The 11676-nt window shown below is 38.9% G+C and overlaps 1 protein-coding gene across 1 annotated transcript in view; it reads left to right on the forward strand.

The window, feature by feature from the left end:
* The window catches only part of LOC112137740 (peptidyl-prolyl cis-trans isomerase C), a 14642-nt gene extending 3548 nt beyond the window's left edge, over nucleotides 1-11094 (forward strand). Inside the window, exons 2-6 of the mRNA XM_024260206.2 lie at nucleotides 3781-3894; nucleotides 4594-4687; nucleotides 6083-6150; nucleotides 7158-7274; nucleotides 9194-11094. Of these exons, the coding sequence (XP_024115974.1) occupies nucleotides 3781-3894; nucleotides 4594-4687; nucleotides 6083-6150; nucleotides 7158-7274; nucleotides 9194-9322 (522 nt within the window). The 3' untranslated portion in view covers nucleotides 9323-11094. The remainder of the gene's footprint in view (nucleotides 1-3780; nucleotides 3895-4593; nucleotides 4688-6082; nucleotides 6151-7157; nucleotides 7275-9193) is intronic.
* Nucleotides 11095-11676: the final 582 nt, after the last annotated feature.

Below are 11676 nucleotides of genomic sequence, written 5' to 3' on the forward strand. Positions count from 1 at the left end.
GGGTAGAAGAGCCAGATGTGGCTCTGGAGCTGCAGCCTGCAGACTCCTGTCCTAAGAGAACAGTAAATTCATGGTAAGGAGACCAGCTGTCAACGCTATTGGCTCTCTGGCAACAGCAAGACTTGAGCGGCGAGGCCAGAGTTCAGATATCTACATTTTGGCAGATCCCCACATTGCATCAGCCAATCAGGATCTCAGCTTTGGGCACGTGACATTTTCAGTGACTCAGTCATTGGGTAGAATAATAATACAATGCAAGTGTTTTTGTCCTGAACTTCCATCTATTTCATTTACCCACTGGAGCCGTGGGGTTACCAGAGCTCATCCGGCTAATGTTGGGCGAAGGCCAGACAAATCACCAGCCTTTCTCCACAGCGTTCTCTGGCTGCCTCCCAGGAGTCAATGGAGGATGCTTGAAATGCCGGCAGACAGTTGTGCTGCCACAGACGAATAGTTTAATAGTCGACTAATCAGCGATTATGTTTTTCTGATTAGTCGACTAATCGGATCATGCGCAAAGTGGATGTAAAGCACTTCTTAACCATCATTAGCTTTAAACTAACTAAAAACTAGATATAGATATAGTATTACCCGTGATAATACTAGTGTGAATGCTGTAAGCTGAATTTTGTTGCTAAAGATGCTAGTGACAATAGCTGAAGATGCAGAAATTGATAGCTGAAAACCCTGAAGCTGATAGCCATCTTAAATGCCAAATTAGCCTAAAAAGTTGAAAAAAGCCTAAGTTAGCCAAAACGGTTAGCATACAGCTAAAATTATGGCTAAACTCCAAAACAGCCTAACATAGCCAAAACTGCTAGCATGTAGCTGAAATATTAGCTAAACTCCAAAATAGCCTAAAAAACCTTAATAATTACTCAAATATTCCTAAAAGCTAACAGAATTTCAATATAACTTTCAACTTTACTATACTGTGACTCCATATAATATAAAGTAACGACTAATCGACTATTAAATTAGTCGTCGACTATTTTATCAGTCGATTAGTCGTGGCAGCCCTACTGGCCTGCACGAGTCTGAATTTCCCACAACACTCATCGTACAGAGAAGTCCCCTGCAGAACACATAAAAATACAATGCGCTCTAAACTCACATACATTATGACAAGAGGTTGGATGCGATACAATAAAGTACTGTACTGTATATCTTCCAGCAGTACTGGTGCTTATTCAAAAGTTATTCTGACACCCTAGTATTGAAATAAGACCATTGTCTGTGGAGCCTGTTGTCTGTTTGTCTCAAACATCGCTACAAACCGCCGTTTGTTGTAATTTGACACCAAAATGAGACAGGCCACCTCTAGGAGACATACGGTATTCTTTAGTAGAGATGTGGCAGAAATCATGTGATAAGAAGAATGTTAGAAACTATCCCACACCATCACACTACCACCTCAAGACATGCTTTCAGATTTTAATCCAAACGTCACAGAAGAAATACAGATGAACAATCCCTTCCATTTCCATGTTGTTCAGTGTCTTTAAGTCTGAATTCTGGATTGCTGTTCTTGTGTTCCTTCTCCTGCTGGGATCGTCTCACAGTGTATCTACTTAAAGGCTTTTGCTGTCTGTAATCTGACTGTAAGCAGACATCAATCCTGCTATTTCCTCATGATATCTTGATCTCTGCAACCTTCCTACCCCTGGATTATGGGGGTGTTTTGTAAATGAACGTCTCCAAACGCTGTGCAGCGATATACAGGCTGCAGTTGTCTCACTCGTCACTGTGTCAGAGCAGAGTGGCCTTTATGAGTGCGTGGAGGTATTCTCACTGACTCTGATCTACAAAGATGTTCTTGTTCCTACTTACTGTATTTTCTGGGCTATAAGCTGCTACTTTTTTCCTAGGTTTTGAGCCATGCGGCCTATACAAAGGTGCAGCTATTCTGTGGATTTTTATTCCACCACTAGGGGCGCTCTAACCGGAATTAGAATTAAAAATAAGAGACAAAATATAAATGCAAAGAAGAACAACCTACGCTACTTTTTCTTTAGCAGATAGAACTCGCACGACAAATTACTAACTGGTGAATATGTTAAAATCCTCGCACCTTCATCATGGAAACCACAGGAAGAAGTTTTTAGGATGAAAGTTTGAAGCTGAAGGCCATTGAGCTTGTTATCTAGTAAAGAAACCGCACCTGCTGCACACAAGCTTAGCGTCAATGAATCTATACTGAGACATTTACGTTTAAAGTACAAAATTGTTCTGTACATGCAGTAAATATCTACTTCATTAACATTCATATTTGTGACTTATAGTCCGGTGCAGCTTGTGTATCTTTTTTTTTTTTTTAAATAGAGTTCATGCAGCTTATATGCAGTTGCGCTCTATAATCCAGAAAATACTGTATTTAAGTTCTCTACAACAGTCAAGAATCACAATAGTCTTTGTTCAAGTGACTTGCTTGTTCCTTCTGTCGGAACCAATCTGGGGAATCTGGATTTTAGTTTTGCTGCATCTTCTGTCTGGAAATCAACAAACTGAGATGAAACTGTTACACTTTATCCTTCTTAGTGCTTTTTGTACTATCTTAAAAAAAAAAACAAGACATAAACATGATTTCTTCAGACTGTGCTAATGTTTCCATTTTTCTCTCTTGTGTTTCTTAACTTAAGTTAATTAAATGCTATAATTGAATCCACTGAAGAGGTAATATATTAACTCTATTAACCCTGGAGTGCTATCATCAGGTGATTTTCACCCAACCAAGTGTTGACATGATTTCCAATATACTGCATTTTTCTGAGTGTCATGGGTCCTGGGTAAAATCATACATGTCCCAGGAACAGTGGACCAAAGACCAAGCTTTTAGTGTCATTATTTTTTTATTTTTATTTTTTTACTTTATTTTTATTAGTTTTTGTTACATAAACACACAACACAAACCAAAATCAAAATAAAGGTCAATTCTAGGTGCTTCACAGATGTTTGTTGTACAGGGTCCATTTTCCACTTTCGGTGTAATTGTGCCTCTTGCAGTTTCTATCTGTGTAATATTGTTTCCGTTGAGTAGATGTTGTTGATTGTTGATATCCATTGATGGGATCGTCGTGGTGATCGTCATTATTTTGTTTTTTTGTTCTCAAATTCCTAATTTTTTTTGTCATTTTCAAGCATGTTTTTAGGATCTTTCTCTGCTTATATTTTCAATTTTCTTTCATAAACTACAGTTGATAATAAAAGAAAGTTAGTCTAATTTATCACGTTTTCATATTTTTATCTATTTTTTATGACAAATACTTTTTATTGGGTACTTACTTTCCTACTTTTTGATATTCTCATTGAGTTCATGGATCATTTGTCCACATATTGATTTTTTATTAAATATTTGATGTTTTTAGAAATGACTACAGTTTTATTTCTGCATTTTACATTCATTAAACCAATAAACAGACATCTCTTTGTCTAAAGATTTTTTTAAACATTTTTTTGTGTTTTTTCAAGAACATAATTAATGTGACATAACAAACTATTGTACTCGTATCTGCCAGTTTTATGTACAACTTTTATTTTCTTTTACAGTTTTACTTTTATTAAATTTTCTGTTTGTCTTCTCTTCTTAAACCGTTTCAGTAAATGACGTGTCATGTGACCTCATGGCCAGGTTGTCCTTGCAGAGAAGATCTTGGGTCTTTATTTGGTTAAAAAAAGTAAAATCTAACCCGTTATTGGACTGTTTCATCCATGTGGATTTTGGTGGAAAACCCTGAGTTAGAGCAGTTTCAGGAACCTGGGCTCTGTCGTGTCCTCTCTCAGGTCTTCTTTGACGTGACGGTGGGGGGTCACGAGGTGGGACGCATCGTCATCGGCCTGTTTGGAGAGGTCGTCCCTCAGACTGTCAATAACTTTGTCATCCTTGCAACTGGAGAGGTGAGAGAACACGCACGCTAGACCTGAGACTAATGAGGATTTTGCTTGTTGGTCCATTGTTGGTTGATGACTAATCTGTCAATTGAATTTTTAGTTGGACATGATTCATTTGAAAGCATCTATTCCTGCTTCAGTCAAATGAGTGTAATGATGCAGCAGAGAGAATCTTATGAACATTTCCATGGTTTTGTTTTTGTGTGAAAGTGTTTCTGTACATTTGAGGGAATTTCTTTAACAAACATCAGCAAAACATTTTGACCTGACAATATTTGTTATGAGGATGAATCCTTGCAGCCAAATACGTCATTAACCCCATCAGCATTAACATTCATTTTGTTAGCTGTCAAATGGTTAGTTATGTTGTGAAACTGGAAATAAGTATTTATGAGGAACTCTTACATTGACTGTATAAGAGAACTGGACAGAGAGAGTGAGACATCATCCATAGAAAATAAAACCAAATGAAGTCAGTTCAGTCAGTGACCATTTTTTTTGTCAACATGTCTTAAGTCATAGCCTAAAAAAATCTTTGCTAAGAACTAAGATAGTCTAAAAAGCTAGCAGAATAAAAAAAATAAAATTTAAAACTTTATGACCAAATCTGAGCATTTTCTCTCACTGTCCTGCTGATGCTGTCTCAGTGTTTCTTTACAGTTTCTATTTGTTGTTTTCCCGAATGGTTCTCGTATGTCTCTGCAGAAAGGTTACGGCTACAAAGGAACCAAGTTCCACAGAGTTATCAAGGACTTTATGATCCAGGGAGGAGACTTCACCGCTGGTGATGGAACCGGAGGTGAGACCAGCTACAAAAATGCACTGAAGCCTCCATAGTTGGTCGCTTTCACATCGATCTGTTCATGTGGAGAGGTCCATGAAAATGAGGACTTTAAAGCTCTTCTTAACGAGCATCCCTACAATTAAAGCAGGAATGCTCCAGAAAACCGCCAGCAAGAAAGAGCTGCTTCGTGTGGCCGATGCGTTTGTTGGCTGGAAGTGGAGATTGTGCAGATTCCATGGCTGTGAGGAGGACCGCTCTGAGAGGAGAATGGACTCAACCCACAGCCAAAGAACAGAAAACAATTTCACTCTTTCATGCCAAATTCTAGGTTTGGTCTGCGTTTAAATCTCAAGAACACGATCTGTTCCTGCCTGTTACTAGAGGCTTTTTGACTTTTTTTGTTGTTTTACTACAAACTGATGGAGTACCGCTAAAAATAACAGAGGGAAAACAGAAGGTATGGATCATCAGAACAGTAGTGATATGACCATACTGCCATTTAAGAAGGATATTAGTAACATTGAAATACAAAGCACAAACAACAATTGTGTTTGTGAGGATCCACGACAAGAGCCTTATTCTGAGTCCACTAGAATATATTAAAGACCACGTCACACTGCCGCTGTGTACATGAAGCTCTTTTCCACTTGTGACATTTCAGTCTTTTGTGAAACTTTCATAATTCTCAAATTTGTTGATGTGTGCCGATGTCCGTTGACAGTTTCAAACAACGTGAATTTGACTTAGAGCTGTTCGAAATTTTTTACTTTGTGAGAATTACGCACAATTATTTTGTAAATCTTGTGGAGTTATGCATGATTTTTGCGAGATGCATACGTAAATTTGTGGCTTTCCACGTCTGTTCATGATTGTCTAACAGACTTTTAACCCATGTACCACCGATGTGTAGCTTTTATATTGCATATATGGCGCACATATCACATCAAAATGATGTAGTTGATGCACAATCCCCTGATGATCACTCGACACACAATCACTCATATAAACAGAGCAATAATAGATACGCGATTTGAATATTGTGTGTTTTAATGTATGTAAATCGGCCGATCGTTCACCCCTCCTGCAGTCTACTGAGTTGGGGTCTCTCACTGGTGCGGACCAGGGGAAGCCCACTGTTTGATTAAAACAAAGTATCATGAGGACCCACGGCGGGTTCTGATGTGATATGATTTCAAGCCACTTTTCTGAATGTCAAAGTGAAGAAATTCAATGATTATTCCTATTTCTTCTGTGGTTTAACATGTCTCTATTCATGAAAAATTAATGTGACTTTTCCAGTTTTCATCCGTGCAACAAGCACAAAACATACCTGTGACACAGGCTTGAGATCAAATGTAAATGTTTGACCCAGAGATCGTCTGTGTTTGTGAACTCTTCTTTCATCTTCAGGTCACAGCATCTATGGAACAACTTTTGCAGATGAAAACTTCAAACTGAAACATTTAGGAGCCAGCTGGGTGAGTGACATCAGACATCCAAACGAGAACACACAAATGAAAGTCTGGACTCCACCAAATGTGTATCATTTGATCAGGGGTCTCAAACTCCGTTTATCCTGTGGCCACTGAAGGCAGAGTCTGGCTGAGGGCGTATGGGGTAAAGTTAAAAAGTTAAAGTCCCATCAGTTGTCACGCATCTAGATGTGAGAAATTTGCTCTCTGCATTTGACCCATCCCCTGGGGGAGGGGTGAGCTGCAGACACAGCTGCGTTCGTGAACCATTTGGTGGTTTATCCCTACAATCCAACCCTTAATGTTGAGTGTCAGGCAGGGAGGCAGTGGGTCCCATCTTTAGTCTTTGGTGTGACTCAGCTGGGATTTGAACCCACGACCTTCCGGTCTAAGGGCGGACACTCTACCACAAGGCCACTGAGCTACTAAGCAACAATAGTTCTGTAAAACGACAGAAGCTAACGACACTAGCAACTGTTTCTCAGGACTTTTCTGACGACCAGATCCAGTGACAATAGCAAACAGAAAGCTTAAGCATAAATCAAGCTGAAACATCACAAAGAAAATACAAAGCTATCAAAGAAGCATGGACATGCAGAAGACATTGCTTAGAAGACACTGAACTTTTATATTAAAAATATTGACTTGTTGGCTGTAAATGGCCAGTTTGAGACCCCTGATTTAGACAGATCTACTGATTTATTTCATTAGGAATAAAGACTTACTGCTGACATAACTGAGTACAGAGACACTCAACTCTGTAGTTGGAACCTTTAGTTTAAATGAGGCTGTATGTGACTTTTTTCTTAAATCTATTAAAACCAGGGAACCAAACGCAAAACTTCAGCTTCTGGTTTGTCAAAATATCAAATAATTCTGTAAACATAACAGAAAAAACAGAATTTTTGTTTACTGCAACAACAAGGCTTTAACTGATGTGTAGAATTAATGGTGACATTCATAAGAAATTCTCAAAAGTTCACTGAGTAAATGTAAGTCTTTACTCCTGACAGGTGAGCATGGCCAACGCCGGCCCGGACACCAACGGCTCTCAGTTCTTCATCCTGGCTGCCAGGGCGCCGTGGCTGGACGGGAAGCACGTGGTCTTCGGCAAAGTTCTGGACGGGATGGTGGGTGGAGCCGCAAACAGACGTCTTCCATAGAACTGCTGCGTTTTCTGTCTACACAGAAATGTATCGGATGATTCATGATCGGCATCAGAGGGATGTGTTACTCTAAATTATGGAAAGAACTTCAGCAATAACCCTTGAGAAGAAATAATGACAACAAATTCTACATTGTTCAATTTATAAATTTAGATTTTTAAACTTACCGCTTAATTCTTTTTAAGAATATCAAAAACTCTTAAAACTATACATTTTAATTGAAAACAAACCCACAAATGTTTATGTGAACATAGGTCATTATTTTTGCAGAATTGGTTCAGTGTGAATGCTGTAAGCTGAATTTGGCTGCTAAAAAATGCTAGTACTAGTAGCTAAAGTTGCTGAAATTAACAGATAAAAATGCTAAAGTTAATAGCTGAAAACATTGAGGCTGATAGCCAGCTAAATTATTAGCTAAATGCCAAATTAGCCTAAAAAAAAAACTTAGGTTAGCCAAAACAGCTAGCTTAAAAAATAGCTAAACTCCAAAGTAGCCTAAAAAACTGAGAAAAGCCTGAATTAGCCAAAATAGCTAACATGTAAATATTAGCCTGACTCCATGTTACGCCCCACTGGGGAAAAGGTGCAACATATAGAAAAAAGAAACCAGGAGGGATCAAATAAGATTGGCAGCTGGGCCAAAACAGGCTTATTTCAGCTGAGGCCGACAACAGGGGCAGGCTGAGGAACCTGATTCCTTCTGGAATTTCAGCCGCCACCTCATCCAGGTTGGGCCACTTCATTTATATCCTCCCGTCCTGGCCTGGTAATTGGTGAAGGTGAGTGGAGGTAGGAGACATGGTTTTTCTTGAGGGAGGCGGAGCCAACAAAAAGCACTGATGGCATCTTAAGGAGGCTGTGAGCACAAACTAAACAACCAAACAGACATACATACATATACATACATACACACATACACACACACACACACAAGCCTAGCAAGCCAGAGGCCGTAACACTCCAAAACAGCCCAAAAGTCTTAAAAAGAAACGTCTAAATTAGCCAAAACTGATGGCATGTAGCTGAAACTTTCACTAAGCTCCAAAATAGCCTAAAAAACCTGAAAAAATGATAAATTAGCCAAAACAGCTAGCATGTAGCTGAATATTAGCTAAACTCCAAAATAGCCTAAAAATCTTAGTAAATGCTAACATAATCTAAAAAGTTAGCAGAATGCCAATTTTTAAAACTTTAAAACCATAACTTTTTAACATAATAATGAATATTAAAAAGACAGGAATATTATTCAGAATAAATCAACTTAAACCTTAAATAACTTTCAATATTTTACTTTCCATAAAAATATATTTTTCTCAAATTATACTAGTTAAAAATGATCATAAGATAACATCGGGTCATTAATAAGAATAAAATAAAAGGATCTGGAGGGCCGGATAGAATTACCCGGAGGGCCGGATCCGGCCCCCGTGCCTTGACTTTGACACATGTGCTTTAAAGGGTGGAGCAGGAATGAAACTAAAGTTTTTGTTGAGCAGGTTCTTCTGTTTGTGTAACATTACAGTCAACAGCTTTTAAACATCATAACTCTTCCACTGTTCATATGATCAATGGGAATCATCTGATTCTCACATGGAGAAAAGCTGCTTTATTTATCGGTTTAATGCCAATATGAATCACATTCTTAAAGTTTTGAATTACAGTAAAAAGCTACATTATTCTGTGTCAGAACCCGCTAAAATTACATTACCTGCATAAAATGATTAGCAGTCATGATGCTGGAAAGAATGTCAACACTGGGGCTAAATCAAGTGCTGCTCTCAGTGAGACAAATGCTGTTTTTATTTCCCAAACACATGGCCCCTAGATAAAAAGATTTCAGAATTACTGGGAGTGAAGAGTGTGGTCTTTGTGTCTGTTTTCAGACTGTGGTTCACACCATCGAGCTGCAGGACACCAACGACAGAAACCTGCCGTACACGGAGTGCGTGATCGTCAACAGCGGCAGGATCGAAGTCAAAGAGCCCTTCGTCGTGGAGGTGGACGGCTGGTAGCGCCACAGCTAGTCTGTCCAGGCTAACAGAACTGCTGATCGGCTCCACATTGAGGCTGTGTCACGCTGCCACTACACACATTTAGCGCATTTTCCAAAATTTCTGTCTTTCGTGATACATGCGAGGTATACGTAATTCATACGTGTTCGTCAGTGTGGGTAGATGTTCGTCGAGGGTTTTGGCTGACGAGTCTTTATGTGAATTCGGTTTGGAGACGGTCAAAAGTTTTGGCATTTTACGTAGTTTATACTTAATAATTATTTAAATCTTGTGTAGTTGTGTGTGATTTCTCTCCCCAGCTGTGGTTCACTCCGGGGGTCCCTCCCTGGTGGGCTGCCTCGACCAGGGAGGATATTAGAAAAGATATTTCTGACGCCACTTACACTTCACAAAACCCTTCAAACGGAGGGGAAGGGTGAAGGGAAGAATTCGGATTGGGCCATAGAACTGGCGCTGACCAGAGGAATCCAACTGTTTAATCAAATCATCGCGAGCGACTGATGTGATGTGATTCCTGCCTGGTACTCTGAATGTCAAAGTGAAGAAATTCAATGACGTGTGGGTTTACGTGTTCTTTGTGGGGTTTATTCGTACTTCTTCCGTGGTTTTAATGTGGGTTGTTCATGACATATCTGTTAATATTTCACATAAAGACCACAACTTTTCTCACTTTAACCACTTAATTAATGATTGACCGATCTTTACCCGTGCTCAGAATGTACGTAGTGGCAGTGTGACGCGACCATCAAACAGTCAAAATCACGTTTTACTACAAACGTACGCCAAAATGCTAACCTCCTCCAAATGTTGTTCTAGGAGGCTTTAAAACCACTAACTGACATGAAAATATCAGGAAAAAAATGTATGCTAATGCTAAATGCTAATTCTGAGCATGCTAATGTTTACTAGCTTAAAATTCCACTGTATGATTTCTCTTTAATGTTTCCGGGAATTTATTAAGTTATTCAGAGAAATGCATGATGGGGTTTTACAACAAAAGGGTGGGGTTAGCTTAGCATCTTTGTATACCGACAGGACAACTTTGTGAAACTTTCTTTTTTTCACAGAAACTTGCAGCTTTAAACTTTTGAAACACATCCTGTTGTGAAACTTTTGCTGCTGTTCCTCACACCTCGTCCCGACTCGGACACAAAGCAGTCTGATGATGCTGTGAGGACACAAACCTCTTTTAAACCTGAAACACACTTCCTTTAAGGCCACGACTGATCCTGTTGGCAGCAAAAAACCATCAGATCTGAGCTCAGTTAGCTGTTCAGTATTGCCTTTCCTAAGTTTTAGCATGAAAGTAGAAGTTACAACCTTGATTTATTGATAAAAATATATAAATCTATGGCAAAGAAAACTTGACCGTCAAGATGCCAAATCTAGTTATTTTGCCAAAAAAACCAAACCGACTGTATGCATCTAATCCTCACATATCAGCTTCAAAGGCTGCTCACATTTATATGCAAAAACTGATGCAACATATCCTCTTTGCAAAAATAAGGACAGCACAAATTGCACAAAAGTATAAAACAATGGAATTCTTGTTGAAGCTGAAGGGTTTTGTAGCAGCAATGACTCCTCTTGTTTCTCCAAGGTTTATGTAGCATGTGAAAACTCTCAAACATATCAGAATATCTGTGTCTTGCTTTTCGTTCATGAATAATTGTGCCAACTCGTGTCAAACTGCAGTAAAGGTGCTGCTGATGTTCAGTTTGTCCTGGCTCAGTCCGGTTTGAGTTCACCAAATAAATCCATTCTAACATGAACAGTTTGTCTCGATCTCCTGATGTGGACCAGACAGATTCAGGGTCTGGTCCGGTTTATATTCTGAACAAACACAACTCCTAAAGTTTCATCTCAGTTCTGACAGATAAAGGGAGTTTTTAGAGAAGAGAAATGATTCCTGGAAAAACGTTTGCCTCAGCTGTTACTTCAGAATGTCATGTAGAAGAAAAACAAAGGTAGTCTCAAATAGAAAACATTTGGGAAGATGCTTTACAGGATCAAAATCTAGGTAAGAATCAGGAATGCAGCTCAGATATTTGACACCAAAGATCCTGAATCCCTTTTCATGTTCAGTCTTGCAGCTGGAGCCAAACACAAAATTTCACAGGAAAAAACAAAATTATGATCATCAGGATGTTTTCCATCCTGTACAAACATCAGGTAAAATAATCCCGTTTGCTACAATAAAAAGGGTCAGATAAAATATAGTCATCAGATGTTTATGAAACATTTTAGAAATCTGGTGAAGAAACCTGCAGTGTTAGTCCATCATCTGATTACTTTGAGAGGTTTTGAGCACACAGACTTCAGCTTGAAATTTCCTGCTTTTTTTTGTCTTGAAT

Source organism: Oryzias melastigma, linkage group LG9 (genome assembly GCF_002922805.2).
Source record: "Oryzias melastigma strain HK-1 linkage group LG9, ASM292280v2, whole genome shotgun sequence".
Taxonomy (NCBI): domain Eukaryota; kingdom Metazoa; phylum Chordata; class Actinopteri; order Beloniformes; family Adrianichthyidae; genus Oryzias; species Oryzias melastigma.